This window comes from Giardia intestinalis, chromosome 4 (assembly GCF_000002435.2).
Source record: "Giardia intestinalis strain WB C6 chromosome 4, whole genome shotgun sequence".
Classification (NCBI taxonomy): Eukaryota; Fornicata; order Diplomonadida; family Hexamitidae; genus Giardia; species Giardia duodenalis.
In genome coordinates this window covers 1,293,981-1,308,681 of record NC_051859.1, presented here as the reverse complement: position 1 = coordinate 1,308,681, position 14,701 = coordinate 1,293,981, and the positions used below count along the sequence as shown (strand labels likewise).

At 46.5% G+C, this 14,701-nt stretch overlaps 10 protein-coding genes across 10 annotated transcripts; 9 read left to right on the top strand and 1 right to left on the bottom strand.

Annotated features, from left to right (window-relative positions):
* Positions 1 to 27: 27 nt before the first annotated feature.
* GL50803_0032838 (Nfu) lies at positions 28 to 621 on the top strand (the record flags this gene model as incomplete). Its single annotated transcript, XM_038046058.1, has 1 exon — positions 28 to 621. The coding sequence occupies one exon, from the start codon at positions 28 to 30 to the stop codon at positions 619 to 621; it is 594 nt and encodes a 197-aa protein (XP_037901993.1).
* Positions 622 to 664: 43 nt separating this feature from the next.
* GL50803_003760 (Ankyrin repeat protein 1) lies at positions 665 to 2,047 on the top strand (the record flags this gene model as incomplete). Its single annotated transcript, XM_001706592.1, has 1 exon — positions 665 to 2,047. The coding sequence occupies one exon, from the start codon at positions 665 to 667 to the stop codon at positions 2,045 to 2,047; it is 1,383 nt and encodes a 460-aa protein (XP_001706644.1).
* A 28-nt stretch (positions 2,048 to 2,075) lies between these two features.
* GL50803_0013437 (uncharacterized protein) lies at positions 2,076 to 3,026 on the top strand (the record flags this gene model as incomplete). The annotated part of the gene is made up of 1 exon (XM_001706591.1): positions 2,076 to 3,026. One exon carries the CDS (start codon positions 2,076 to 2,078, stop codon positions 3,024 to 3,026), a length of 951 nt encoding a protein of 316 aa, XP_001706643.1.
* A 51-nt stretch (positions 3,027 to 3,077) lies between these two features.
* Positions 3,078 to 5,339, top strand: GL50803_003762 (Ankyrin repeat protein 1; the record flags this gene model as incomplete). The annotated part of the gene is made up of 1 exon (XM_001706590.1): positions 3,078 to 5,339. One exon carries the CDS (start codon positions 3,078 to 3,080, stop codon positions 5,337 to 5,339), a length of 2,262 nt encoding a protein of 753 aa, XP_001706642.1.
* A 249-nt stretch (positions 5,340 to 5,588) lies between these two features.
* On the top strand, positions 5,589 to 6,044 carry GL50803_003763 (Protein 21.4; the record flags this gene model as incomplete). The annotated part of the gene is made up of 1 exon (XM_001706588.1): positions 5,589 to 6,044. One exon carries the CDS (start codon positions 5,589 to 5,591, stop codon positions 6,042 to 6,044), a length of 456 nt encoding a protein of 151 aa, XP_001706640.1.
* Positions 6,045 to 6,192: 148 nt separating this feature from the next.
* Positions 6,193 to 6,774, top strand: GL50803_0013438 (Ankyrin repeat protein 1; the record flags this gene model as incomplete). Its single annotated transcript, XM_001706587.1, has 1 exon — positions 6,193 to 6,774. One exon carries the CDS (start codon positions 6,193 to 6,195, stop codon positions 6,772 to 6,774), a length of 582 nt encoding a protein of 193 aa, XP_001706639.1.
* A 55-nt stretch (positions 6,775 to 6,829) lies between these two features.
* GL50803_0017005 (Protein 21.6) lies at positions 6,830 to 9,394 on the top strand (the record flags this gene model as incomplete). The annotated part of the gene is made up of 1 exon (XM_001706586.1): positions 6,830 to 9,394. The coding sequence occupies one exon, from the start codon at positions 6,830 to 6,832 to the stop codon at positions 9,392 to 9,394; it is 2,565 nt and encodes an 854-aa protein (XP_001706638.1).
* A 4-nt stretch (positions 9,395 to 9,398) lies between these two features.
* GL50803_0091934 (uncharacterized protein) lies at positions 9,399 to 13,217 on the bottom strand (the record flags this gene model as incomplete). Its single annotated transcript, XM_001706585.1, has 1 exon — positions 9,399 to 13,217. The coding sequence occupies one exon, from the start codon at positions 13,215 to 13,217 to the stop codon at positions 9,399 to 9,401; it is 3,819 nt and encodes a 1,272-aa protein (XP_001706637.1).
* Positions 13,218 to 13,281: 64 nt separating this feature from the next.
* GL50803_002155 (uncharacterized protein) lies at positions 13,282 to 13,596 on the top strand (the record flags this gene model as incomplete). Its single annotated transcript, XM_001706583.1, has 1 exon — positions 13,282 to 13,596. One exon carries the CDS (start codon positions 13,282 to 13,284, stop codon positions 13,594 to 13,596), a length of 315 nt encoding a protein of 104 aa, XP_001706635.1.
* Positions 13,597 to 13,668: 72 nt separating this feature from the next.
* On the top strand, positions 13,669 to 14,685 carry GL50803_0017003 (Zinc finger domain; the record flags this gene model as incomplete). The annotated part of the gene is made up of 1 exon (XM_001706582.2): positions 13,669 to 14,685. One exon carries the CDS (start codon positions 13,669 to 13,671, stop codon positions 14,683 to 14,685), a length of 1,017 nt encoding a protein of 338 aa, XP_001706634.2.
* Between the last annotated feature and the right edge of the window lie 16 nt (positions 14,686 to 14,701).

The following is a 14,701-nucleotide window of genomic DNA, read 5'->3' as shown; positions in this document are numbered from 1 at the left end:
TACAAAGTGTACAGAGCGCAGGACGCAATGCTGTCACTTCTACCTACGCACAGCATGCTAGGGCTGGTAACCAGGAACTTGCTTATTACGTCATCTCAAAGCTCCAAACCACGAAGCTATATTATGGCGTTCGACGGGCTAGTTCCAGAGGCACCTTCTCTTCAAAACGATCTGATGAAAGTGAAGGGTGTTAAAAAGCTGTCCATCAGCCCTACTGGAGTTACTCTTACAGTTAGAAGCCAGGGCATTTGGCCATCAGTCCGCTCTGCAATAGAGGATAAGCTCTACGCGGCCTTTGATCCTAGCACTCCTCACACGCCAGATGAGCTACGATTAGCTATACAAGAGATGCTAAGCACTGGACCACGGGCACCCAATAACATTCGCAGAGCGTCTGAACTCCTGATAAGAGCCGCCATAAATCCGTTTTTAGCTCGTGATGGCGGGTCATGTAGCTATAGGCGGCACGAAGTAACCGACAAGGGACTTGTAGTCTATATTGAGTTGCACGGCAACTGCTCTGGGTGCTCCAAATCCACTACCACAATGAACACCTTCGTGATTGGGGAGTTCAAGAAATATATTCCCGATATCCACACAGTAAGGTGCACCAATGCCTGAGGCCTTTGTGTAAATAACTTTCACATTTTGGGTTGTTGCGTCCATGTCCGTCGCCATCGATCTCATTTGTGCAGGGAGGCCGGATGATGCTAAGGAGGTCCTGCAGCAATGCTTGGGGAAAGTGGACGCACAAAAGAGAACAGCTCTATTCTACGCTGCAGAGAGAGGGTATGACAGCCTTGTCTCGCTTTTGATACCTAAGGAGGCGCGAATGGCCGACGTCAACGGATTTACAGCACTGATGGTTGCTGCACAGACAGGGCACATTGCCTGTGTTCAGCTTTTGGTGCAGTCCGAGGCCCGGATGACTACAAACGATGGCTTTACAGCGCTGATGTTAGCGGCCAGTAAGGGCCATACGGAATGCATGAAGATCCTTCTCCCAAAAGAGGTCAAGATGCAGTCGAGCAACGGAACTACTGCCTTGATCATGGCTATCGTCGGTAAGCAGATAGAGGCGGCGTCTATCCTTGTTGACAAGGAGGCCCGCATGCAGATGGTTGATGGGTCAACTGCCCTGATGCGCGCAGTCAGTACCAAGCAGCTAGACATGGTCAGCTTGCTATTGAAGAAGGAAGCAAAGATGCAGTCTTCCAGCGGGGTATCTGCACTGATAATCTCCGTTGAGTCGGACTTTCCAGAAGCGTTCGAGCTCCTTCTTCCGCTTGAGCACCGCCGAGCACGCAAGGACGGGTCAACTGCACTTATGGCAGCAGTACAGCAGAACAACGTTACCTACGCTAATAAGCTACGCATGGAGATCGGGATGAGAAGGACAGATGGTACCACCGCTCTCATGCTGGCCTGCCTCAAGAACTATGATCACTTCCTGGACTTACTTCTTGAAAAGGAAGGGGACATCGCAGACTCCATGGGTTGCACCCCTCTGATGTGTGCCGCAATGAATGGCCATGCAGAGCTAGTAAGGAAACTGGTCGAGAAGAAGAGCTGTCTAAAGAAGAGAAATAAGGAGGGCAGTACTGCCTTGTACATGGCTGCAATGAACATGCACTATGAGGTGGTCGAGATCCTCGCACCACACGAGGCCGGGATACAGAATCAGCACGGTTACACAGCGCTAATGCAAGCGGCAAATACTAATTCTATTGAGGTTACATCCCTTCTGTTAGAAAGAGAAGTTGGGTTGACTTGTCTGGATGGGAAAACTGCACTAATGCTTGCAGCCGAATCGGGCTATGCTGACATAGTCAAGCTTCTGATGACAAAAGAGGCCCGAATGCAAACACCAGAGGGATACACGGCTCTTTTATATGCCATTGAAAACGAACAGTTAAGTGTTGTGCACTTACTGAAAGATGTGGAGGGAGATATTGCTGATAACGAGGGCCATGGGCCTTTATACTATGCAGATGCCACTGGTAATGATGAACTCATCGACATGTTTTCTCACCTCCAGTCCTCTTAGTAAAGCCAGGTTTTAAAATTTGTTGTATATGGCCACTGTTGCAAATCGGGCCGAAAGGGCCGAAGCCTTCTCTCGGGAGTATGCAGTATCCACATTTGACGGCCAAGGTGATAACTTGATGAGCATTACTGAACTGTTGGACCAGGGGAGCACGATCAGTGGCAATGCAAGTCAACTTGACGAAAAGTACGCTAGGCGGATGCAGCTTTTAGACACAAGGAAGAGACTCAATAAGACTTTGCAGGAAGTAACCTCTACTGCGTCGGATTTGCGAGCACAGCTCCTATTGGTAAATAATACGATAAGCCCTGTCAAGGAAGCCATCAACATTCTCTCAGATACGATAAAGGACTCCCAACAGGTTATCACAGATTGCGAAGCCAAAAAGGTAGAGCTAGAAGGTATTTACATTAATAAATGCGAAGAGTACGATAGATTGATTGCCATATCGGCACAATTACGCGAAAAAAATGAGATCATGAAAAACCAGCTAGAAGAAATTACTGAGACAACCGAGTATTCTGGCTCAGAAGCTAAGGGGAGCTCCATCACAGACGCCCTGAAGAACAATGACCCGTCCATCTCAACAAGGTTTGGGATTGCAAGACGCCACCACGAACTTGAGTCTGACCAAGTGGTCCAGAGCACCAGCAGTGCGCTTATGCAGGAAGCAGAGGCCTTGAGGCAAGCCATCGCAGACAAGCAGAAAGATATTCAGCACAGTCGACAAAGTGCCGAACGGATCGAAGCAAGCACAGCAGAGCTCCGTGGGCTGATTACGCAACTCAGTAGTGTATTGACTCAACCATCGAGCACGATGTACGGGCCACCCGGCTCGGACATCTATCTCATAGCGCCATGCAGGCACCTGATTGTCACAATAGGGAGCCCGCTGGTGCCTCAGCGAGACAGGTGCCCCAAGTGTTACGCAAGAGTGACCGACATTCTCAAAGTTGAGCAATACAAAAACACAGTGTGAACTTTTTACAATACTTGAGTAAATGAGAGAATTTACTTAATTGTTACTGGGATGAACGCAGTTGACAACCCTCTCATAGAAGCGGTTCGAGCTGAGAATGTTGACCAGGTTCAACAGAACAAGCATCTAGCAGGAGGAGCAGACTCGAAGGGCAACACTGCCCTTATTTTGGCAGCAAAGGCGGGTAACACTCAGATAGCGGAAATATTGGCTCCTCTAGAGGCGAGAAGTGTGAATGCACAAGGTCTCACTGCACTGATGTGTGCAGCCAAGAATGGGTCTAAAGATATAGTAAGCATTCTGGCTTCTCGAGAAGGAAAATTACTGAACAAAAGAGGAAAAACTGCCATGATGTATGCAGCAGAAGCGGGTCACTATGACGTCGTTCTCGACCTTGTGGAGCTAGAGAAATGCATGCAGAACGACGAGGGAAAGACCGCCATGATGTACGCTGCGGAGGCAGGACATGATGCCGTCGTTGCAACCCTTGTAGAGTACGAAAAACACATGACGAACAACAAGGGCAAGGCTGCCATCCACTATGCAGAGCTTGGCGGCCATAGTGGCGTCATGGCCATCCTTACCGAGGAAGAGGACTTATTGGGTCAAGGGCGTTTTGCTGCCTCTGTGCTTCAAGACTCCAGCGGTGGAGAGGATGTTGCGATCATACATCACCTAGCTGCAGAGTCATCTGGCATCCTGGGTGCAAGCACAACGTCTGCATTTTCATCCATGACTGAGCGTGAACAGACTGTCCGGCAGAGGGCATCAATACGAGACCGATCACGAACTCATTCACCAACTTCCGTGTCACGAACGAGGGATTCGAGCATTGCGATTCGGGATCCTTCACCCAGCAAACGAGGATCTATGAACTTATCTAAAACCTCCTTTACAGACTCAACTGCTGTTTCCTTTATGACGGATGCTATGGTGTCAACGCAGGAGGGACAATCGTCTGGAATACCTATGCCTTACATCCTTGCCCAACCAAAAGATAGGAGCCCCCCTCAGCAGGCTGATCCTATTACTTCATTGGATGAGCAAGTAGAAAAAGTAGAGCAAGCTGACATAAAGTTGCAGCCCGTAGATGCCGTGGGCTTGGCTAAAAAATACACCGATTCCTCTTGGAATGCTAAGGTGTCAGCCACTGGGACCCCATCACTCAATGAGCCGTATTCATGGCAGAAGGAGACAGCCCAAAAGTATCTTTCTCCACTCAGCTCAGAAGCCACTCCGAAGAAAAGTGATGCAACTGCAGAGAAACCCGTGACATACATTATTGACGACCCACGCATAGCTTCCAGCCCAATATCTAATGTCTTTATTAAGCACACACCAGTCGCAGGAACACTGCCCCGTCCACTGGTTTATAAAAATGTTGCACAGCCCCGCTCAGAGATGCAAGGCAGCATACCTGCCCCACCAGCTGATGACGCACCGTCTTTGACGAGCATATCCGTAGAAGACAATGTGACTGCAGATGGAAGGTCAATGCTCAGCCACGCATACTCACAGGCAGATACAAATACACGCGAAGAGATACGCAAAGTTAATGCAGATATCCACGACCTTATCAAGGAGCTAACCGTGCTTTCTGACCAGATTCGGATTAAGGAGAAGGAGTGCGAAGTGTACCGAGCGCAGCTAAGCCGTGCCGATACAACTAGACAAATATACAGCGACTCATATCAATTACAGGGTACTGCAGCAACACACACAAAGCAAAGTGCAGAAGCTAGGATTCTAGAGCTGCACTCTCTTGAAGAGCAAATTGATGACAAGCAGCGAGAAATAGATGCAATGAACTTGGAGATACGTGGCCTAGAGGAGCTTAACTATGCGCTAGAACGCCGTGTAATCCTTAAGGAAAATGAACTGAGCGCCATGAGAACAAAGACCAAGTTACTCGACGAGCACGCAGCCCAGGCATCGCAGGACAGTATTGACGAGGCAGTAAGGAACAAGACAAGCACTATGCTCATAGCACAGGTAAGAGGTCAGCGACAGGAAATATCCCAGCTCCAAGCAAAACTCCAGGCATGCGAACAAGAGCACAGAGAACTTCAAATACGCTGCACAGCAAGCCAGCAAACTGCAGATGAGCTCATGAAGCTCATGAAGCAGCTTAATGCCAACGCTTCTAAACCTAAGGGTCCTGTGTTGCCTCCGCCGGGGGTCCCCGTAGCAATCGCCATTCCATGCTGCCACATGATTATTGACCCTAAGAGGTCTGTTAAGCTGGCCAGCAATCCTGTTTGTCCCAAGTGTAACAAGGTAACTTTAGAGCTTTTATTTGTAGAAGACTCGTAGGCATTTAGAAGCAAGCCTTTTTGCGTCTATGCATAGTACGCTGAGGTGTACTTCATATACTTGATGCCTTTTCCTTAATATTAGCCGTTATGTGCATAGTTAGTGAACACATCGTTCAGTAAAAGCTAAACATATATCTATAACCTGCAACATATGGTTCAGCGTTAGAGATGCGGCTGAATATTCCAAGATCCCTGCCTCGTAGGACGCCTGAGTAGAATAAATGAAATCAAAAAACTCAAGCTTCAAATGTCCCTCTGGAAACAACTGTCCAAACCTAAAGATCCCACGCCTGAGATTAGTGACGACATTAGTAGCAATGACGAGATAGACCCAGCTACCTTGACAGCGGAAGAGAAGCACCTTTACATACTCGATGAATTCAATGACCTCTTTGAAAATAGTGATGAAGATGAGTACTACTACTGTCAGTCTTGCAAGCTGAAGTTTAAAACGGAAGAAGAAGCTATGGCGCATCAGGAGACCCCAGAACATTTCGCAACTGAAGAGGCGTGGCAGGCAGAGAGAGCAGAGTTTGTGAAAGAGTTGAAGGCAGAGAGAGACGAGCACCACCGGCAGCGTAAGGAAGAAAAGGCGCGGCGAAAGATGCGGACAGAACGAACAACAGCTGCAAAGCGGGAGAAAATGCGGGAGTGGCGCGAAAAGAAGCATGCCGTTAAGGACAAGGGTTCCCATAGAGACTGAGTCCACGGGTCTACACTTAAATCTACTTAGGTACCATTACGCTAATGCGTAGCTGAACGTGTGTGCTATGTGTAACTCTCGGTTGTCTTGCTTCGCTTTGCTGACTGGAGTTGAGCGGTAAAATTAATTGTAGTGAACTTTGCCGCCCATGACTGCAGCTGTCGTGCGGTCCATTTTTGAAGATGATGTCCCACCCACAGAGCATACGCTCTTGATGTCTGCAGCGATAAAAGGAGATGCGAAGAGCGTTCAAAGATACCTCAAACAAAAGGGGCAGCAGGATAGACACGGTTATACTGCGCTCATGTTGGCAGTCATGAATGAGCAGCTGGAGTGTACGCGGCTCCTCGCCCCGTGTGAAGCCAAGATACAGGACAACTTTGGCTGCACAGCTCTCATGCATGCAGCCAAACGCGGAAGTGTAGACATTATTTCATTGCTTCTAGAACACGAAGTTGGCATTCGCTGTTTCATGGGTTGGACTGCCCTGACATGGGGGCTCGATTGCCAGAATCCAGCTGCCATCGATCTTCTTTTGCATGTCCCCGAGGAGTGTTCCGCTCCCCTTACTCTTCTACGGGCAATAGCACGATGTAGCAAAGATATTGTTGCCAAGATTTCCAAGCATGCACAGTTTGCTGATCTTAAGAGTGCTAGAGACTGGGCTTTAAAGAGAGGATATACAGACGCAGTAGATGTTTTAGATACCGATCTTCAACAAGACTCCTAAACCTCGCAAATCATAAGCGAAACATCTCTTTGTAAACCATAAGCAAAAAGACGTCATGGACCCCAACGACTACCTCAACACAGATCCATCTCGGCTCCGTGTCATTGACCTCAAGAGGGCTATTACCGAGTTTGGTGGAGTCCCTGAGGAGCGCGCAACCAAGGCGACCCTAATAAAGCAGTTTGCTCAGCTTCGCTCAAACTACTTACGAACTGTTAGTAGGGGGCCACGAAGCCGTCCGCAATCAGAATCTTTTGATATCGGAGGGTTTGTAGATGCTATCGATGAACAGCTTGTTGCCGTAAATCAGAACTTAAACTATAGCAAAGTGGGGAGAGGTGATCTCACGCAGTCTGCCTTTGACTTCACAGGAGCCTTCAACGATTATGCATTACATGAGCAACTTGTCCGTGAAAACGAAGTAGATGCTGCCAAGCCCGTGTCACCTTTGAAAAGGATGAAAAATCCGTACGGAGTTGAGCGGACTCCAGGGGAGCGAAAGGATAGTACAGCTTCAGCACCTTCTACTGGTTCTTCTAAACTAGATGGAAAGTCTCAGACTGAGAAATCTAAAACAACTCTGACAGTATCTCCTGTTGACCAACAAGAGATAGCAAGGTCTGTGCTCCGCAAATCATCATATATAGATAAAGGTAGGGATAAGCACTCTAGCTCTCAGATGCAAGTCCATGCAGAGATGAAGCACAGTTCCAAGAACACAACCAAAAAGCATAAAAGTAGCGAGAGGCACAGAAGTAAAAGTAAAGAAAAACGTGTCGAGAGCCAGAAGGAGTTGTGCAAGAGTGAAGGTGCCGGGCAGTTTCCGGTCAAAACCCCCACCATCAGAATAGAGGCACCTACAAACCCGTACCCTCACATAGGATCATCATCTATACCTAGGGATGCTTCTCACACTGCATATGGACGTGTGCAGCTGGAGAGAAGTGTACATAGTCACCGTGGGTCAACCGTGCACGTTCCAGACAAGAATCTTACACACAAATCAACCAAGAGACGTGACACACTCTTACAAGAAACACAGCCACTGTATAAAGGCAAACAGTACGAGGATGAACACAATGCCTATAATTTCAAGACTACCATACACTCACATCCTACGTTAGTTCGATTGTCTTTCATTTTCGTCTTACTAGTTGTATCATATCAGTTGTTCTCCCTTGCCTCAGACCCGGTAAAGCCACAGATACCCGTCATTTCGCACGTAATCAGCGTACTTTTCGCATGCATTTTCTCTGGTCCGGTATACACAGAGACATTGACACACACATCTGCTCAGTATGGTATTACAGAGCCATGTCCGACCTTTGGCACCTGCTCAGGTGGACTCCTGACGTCTTGCATGCCTGGCTATCAAAGGGCCCCTTCCAATAATTCATTTTACCCCCAAGTCTCCTTTGTTTCCGCACGAAACTTCTTCAGTGCAATTGGTAACAACGCCATGGCTCGCTGGATGCCAGGTGCGTACAAACATATGAGTGACGCTGCATCACGGTCATCAGACATCAACGGTGATGATAGCTATAGCTTATCTCAAATACAGTATAGCTATGGCTTTATGACACGCGCCCCTGTTCTGCGTAGGCGTATGCGTTGCCAGCGAGCAAGTGGGGTGACTACAAAACTATCTTCTCTTCTCCAGGCTCTTGATCATGAGCTTCAGGCATACAAGGGCAGCCTGTTTTGCAGGTCTAGAGGCCGCAAAATCACAGTGGACACTAGTCTACCTCTACTACAGACTAGGACCATCAGCAGATTTCTCCGTCGCAACTCACTGATATTTTCGGTGGTCAATCAAACAAGCACAAATGGCATACTTAGCGCAGATTCCTTGAAGGATCTGGTGACAACCTATACTGATATCCTTCAAAACGATGTACTTGAGGCTCTTACACAGGCTATTTTGCACGAAGGAACAGACAATGAAGTATATCTACCACCAAATATAAAGTTCCGTCTTCCGGAAGAAGCCAGAAATATACGCAGTGTAGTCCAGTGTGACTCAGATGACTCCTTCCAGGACTGCATGCATAAGCAATACATCTATATTTTATCCAATACAAACGTTTTCACGCACTCGTTGCCACGATTTAGTCTAGAATGCAAGTTCAAGTTTTGGTTTCATAGAGATCCCGCTGCTGCTCTAGGAAAAATACTTCAATGCACGGTATCCATTGCTGGCTCACTCTACATAGCAACAAAGATAGGAGTATACGTCATTGCTGGGTACATTGCAAGGCGCATCAAGACATATCTCCACGATTATAAGGTAGATATGCTTCAGGTGGCGAAGCCTGGTGATGCAAAGCTTCCAGGATTCGCAGCAGTGACGCTCGTGCAACTTAGAGATCTCTTTTTAGCCAGTTACCCGCGTGTCATCCGGCTTATATTGTGGAAAAAGGTGCTTAAGAATATACATTCCGACTCCCGAATTACTATAACAAGCTCTATAGATCTCACTGGCAGGATAGCGGAGTTTGCAGTGTGGAACGGGCTTTTGCTTTCTAATAGCTTCGGAAACGATGCACCTATCGCAGGAAGACACTTCAAAAACCATGTAACCCCAGTCTCACTGCCTCCGCCATCAGAGGACAACGAGTAGAGTACTATTGCTCTATAAGGCTATTTAAGTACATGTGTAGACGAATGCCGTCTACAGATATTCTCATCATCGTTTGAGTGCTTAGCAGTGCAAGTATGAGCCCAATCAGTGTCATAATGGCAGTAAATGCGATACTTTTAACGGACGAGTATGAAATGTAGAGAGAGTATGGGATGTGCTCCATGCTGCCAGAGATTGTGTCGCTTATTCTGTACCCTGTGATGGTGATGTTTTTATTACTGTACTTAAACTCGTGGGCACTGGATAGGAGTGATGCAAGAGTATCCTCAAGGACTGTGTAGGACTTCAGGCACAGCGTTTGACCGTAGCGCTTAATAACTGATGTCTTGTCGTTACTGGAATAGTATAAGTAAAGGCCCGTCTTGCTTATTCCCAAGACGCGATCAATCTTGTTCAATCCGAGAACTGACAGATTGATAGCATAGGTCAGTATGTCGGGGGTCATGGCGTACTGCACACAGATGTTGCCAGAGCATAGTAATGGTGTTATATACCCCACTCCACTGTTGAATGCAACTCCGTTAAACGACAAGTCATATACACCGTTCCTACAGAATACGTTTGCAACCTCTGCACTGCGTGTGTGGCTATACAATTTTGACTTAGGTACACTAGTTATTTCTTTATTGTACACTGCGTATAAGTTATCATTCAAAAGAACAATACTACAATTAGGATAGTTGCATTGATTCTCTGCTGCAAGACCTTTGTTCATTGTATTATAAAACTTAAGAGAGTTAATATGCAAGGTGCTCATTATGTGCAAGTGGCCTGTGAATGGGTGAGAATGTTTTAAATATATTATAAATGAATCGTACACGGTATTCTGATCTGTTAAGTACACTGTTTCATAAGCAAACCCCGGAGAACCAATGGTACCATACTTGTCCAGTCTCAAGATGAGGTCACTTCCAACACACGCGTTTAGCACCATGCTGTCTGCGTTAAAGTCTGCCGGATTAAAGCTCTGGAGTTCCTTTTCAGCAACACAATCAAAAACGCATCTTGATTGGCCACCGTTTGCCTGTATTGCGGTCCTGATAGTCCTGTTCAGATACGAGAGTAAGGTAGGTGTGTATTTAATCTTACCGAAATCAAAGTAAGGACCTCGCCCGATAGTGATACCCCGTTCAATGGACGCATCTGGATACACTGTGATGAAACATGTCTCTACAGAGTAGAGAGCTGGGTTGCCTGTGTAGAAGCTTATGGGGCCCTTTGTTATCGCGGCCTTCTGTAACTTAGAGATCATCAAAGGCGTGCGGACAAATGCGCTTGAATCCGTACCCAAGGAGACGCAAAGTCTGCCAAACCAAAAGTATGATGAGCATATCTTCTCTGGTATGTTGCTATAAGTTGTTTGGAAGGCATTGCTGCTGACATACTGAGAAAAGATGCTTTTGAGGTACAGGAGCGTTAACCGCATGTAGCTATAGACATACTCTTTAACGCTAAGCTCAATGCCTTCTGTAAGAATTTGCGTTGTAACGTCTGGCTTTAGGATGATATTCTTTAAGGCGCTGATTATTCTGGAAGTATTCCTATATGTTGCAAGGAAGTTATGCGCATAGAGCGGGGTTCCGTTAATAAACACTTCAATCAAGTCGGTAGATAGCTCAAATGATAAGCCGTTTGTGAACTTCTGTTCCTGCTCCGAACTCAACGCAATCTTCTTCAGGAGATCATTCATAGTAGATATATTTAGATCCTGGACTTGCACATTTCTTTTCAAAGTATTGGGCAGAAAGTTAACGGTGGATGTAATGAAGAATAAGGAAATGGTGCTATCTATATTATGCGAGAGTGGACTGAAGAGGTGACAAACAAAGTAGACATAATTGTAACTGCTTACAGAACTCTTCTGCTCGATAGACTCGTACCTGCCTTGGTCCTCAACTACTAATTTGGATGATCGATCGTAAATGATCTTGGGATCTGTATACAAATCTGAATCATAAAGAACACTAGAGTAGCACCTAGACGCTGTTGATTTCTCTGCAGGACTAGAGAGGAACGAGTCTAGACTTATGCCTGAGACAAATGCCGATTCTAATTTGAGATCCACCGATGCATATTGCTGAGCTTGCAAGAAGACGCTGAATAGCTGGGACACCTGACTTGTCTTGGAAAACTTAGGATTGATGAGCGTTTTGGAGCTGTAGATATCTGTGTAGTTTCTTAGCAGGCCCCAATCACCGTAGTCACTGGTGTAAATGATAGATTGGGAAGCAAAGTTGATGAGATTGATGGAGCCATAGAGGTAATAAAACAGACTCAGCTTAGAGAGAGAGATGAGAGCATCCATATTGAGAGAACACGCTACAATGCCAATAAAGTCTCCGCCGAACATTAGCGGGGTGACAATGAACGGCATAAATTGATAATTATGGGCACTAGAAATTGATGTAGGCGGCGTCAGTACAGTGTGGGTAGCACGGTAGCGTGCGAGGACAGGTTCTAGGGCTGTTCGATACTCGCACTTGTTGGAGGTGATGCACTCGTGCGTAATGCGTGTGAAGTTGAGCACGGTGAAGGAAGTCTGGTTGTAGAACACCTTCAACCACTCTGTTGATTGATAAGAGATGCGTTTAAGTTCTTCATTAATTCTGTCGCTATAAGTGTAACCTTGGCCTTTAGAAAGATCAAGCAAAAACTTACAGGTTAGAGCTATTTCTTGAGAGATATTTGAGGGCGCGCTATAGCCGTTAGTAGAAAAGTTGTACCTGGCAAGAAATTGCATGGTCTCTGCATTGTAAAGCCAGTCTATTTCTAAATTAGATTGGGTCTGAATGAGACAGATGTCCAAGTTTGGAGGGACAGTAAACCTAAGAAATCTACGGGAGCGGCTATAGACGCCAGAGATGATTACTGTCACTAACTCTGTTTGAGATGTGAGCTCCGACAGATACGCTAGTAGGATGGAGTGCTTTACATAGTATCCGTCGACATGGTCGTAGTCACAGAGTAGCGAAATATTTAATAGTGTATTCGACCCCTCGTAAATCTTAGTGAGTTTATCACTGATAGTAAAGATTCGTATCTTCGTACCTTCGCGGAAACTATTAATAATAGTGGCAGCTATGAGACGGCTGACAAGGCGCCGCCTTTTACCGGCTAAGATGCTAGAATCTATCAGCACATCTAAATACTTGGAGGTGTTCAGGGTGTAGATGCTTCTAAATAGCGTTGTATAACGACCATCATTTCTATATGTGTGTGATTGGCAGGGGTAAATACGCACGTCGCCTTCTGCCCCGATGATGAAGGCCTGCTCCCCCACACTTAGAAAGGAAGATATGTCGTTGGAGATCAGCTGCTTGAAGGGACGCATGATATTTAGGTACAAAGACTGTCCTTTCCAGAGAGTAGGGGGAGGGTACAGTATACAGCTCCGGGAGATATCAACACTGGTAGGGTAGGAGTAGGCATAGGTGCGATGCTTGTTGCTGGTCAAAGACCGATGATTCTCAAAAATAGGAGGGACAAAGGGCTCAACGACGCTCTCTGCGACGATATTCTTTAAGGGGTTGGTAAGTAGTTGCTGGATTTCTTGCATCATATTCATTTTATCTAAGATATAGCTATATATTTCATGGAACATGTTGTCGTTAAACTCGGGTATCCAGCTATTGTTCTGGTCCTTGTAGAAGTCCTGCATATATGTCTCAGAGAAATCTTGCATTGCAGTCAACTCAGAGAAAAGTCCCAACACCCTACCGATAACCTCCTTATGCTGTTCTTCGGACTGCATGAAAATGGAGCCAATTATAAACAGAAAAGAAAGAAGATTGCAACTGTGCATGTATGTAAGGCTGAGTGCTGATCGAGGCTAGAGTACCGCTGAGGTTAAAATTTATGGTTTAACAATGAGCAACACCGATAAGAGCTCGTTATCTAGTGACATAGATGCCTGGATTGGCTTCGCTGCAACGGGAAATGACTGGGAACTAGAGCAGCTGCGCCATCTTGTCGGCCAGCAAGACACATTAGGCCAAACGGCGCTCATGCACTACGTAAGGAATGGGTGGTACAAGCGTATCTACCTTTTCGCTGGGGAGGTGGCTTGTCGGGATGTCAATGGAGATGATGCCTTGGCACATGCTAAACGTGTCCACAATGAGGAGGCCGTTCACCGTATTGCGATACTACTCAAGAATGCACAAAAAGGAAAGGGTCATTAGAAGTTCTATGCATGCACATGTGCCAGAAGCATGATCAACCTATCCTGTGCACAAAAAGTGACCGGTCAACATATGGCAAGCTATGGCTTCTCATGCTATATTTGTGGCCTAGAAGTCGATGATCCAATGAAACTGGAGATCCATCTCAACATCCACGCGGGAGCACTGATGTTTGAGTGCGGCCACTGCGAAATGGCTTATTCCAACGAGAGACAACTTAGAGCGCACCTCGCACACACGCACCCACAGGCAGGAGACCCTATTCGATGTTCCTTTTGCCCTGAGCTGTTTGCTTCTACAACTAAGGCGGCGGCTCACGAACGCCTTCACACCAAGGCCCGTTGTCCCATGTGCTTGTCAACACAATCGGTTAACCTACCGCCGTGCACTCTCTATCTGCACAGTCATGCTAACAGTCTGCATAGGAATCAAGTCCCTGAGCTTCTTCGCAAGTTCAATCTCTTAGAGGGGCTGCATGCGGAACACTCCGCTGATAACATAGCTGACATTATGGCAAAACGAGGACTCACTGGCAGCTACAAGCTTGACCCCGCCCTAATCCCTAAGCTCTGTGAGCCTTGTGACATGATCACAATGAACAAACCGTCGAAGGTTGTTCTGCACAAGCTATTCTCTCCGCGCAGTAGTTCTCTAGTGGCTGCGGAGATAGACACGTTCTACTCCATCCTAGGCATTAGCAAGGCCAAGATCAGACATATAGACATGTTTCAAATATACCGCATTGCTCCTTGCTGTGGCCGACAATTTGATACATTGGGACGGTTCAATCGGCACGTCAAGGCCTGCTATCCAGAGGTTTATCAGAACTTGATGATTAAAGATACCACAATAGCTGCCCCATCAAATATTACATACGCCAAGATAAAGGCTAAGCAGCTTGCTCGGAAGGAGAACATGATAGCCAAGTCCTCTCAAAGCAATTCTGCAGAGAAGGATCAACGTCCCAAATTCGAGTGCCCCGTTTGTCACAAAGAACTTTCTGCAGCTACTTTTCTAACCAACCATATCAGGAGGCTACATCCAGAAATACAGTTAGCAAAAATGAAGGTGAAGAGGGTAAAAATTTAGTTTTCTCTTGGTTGCC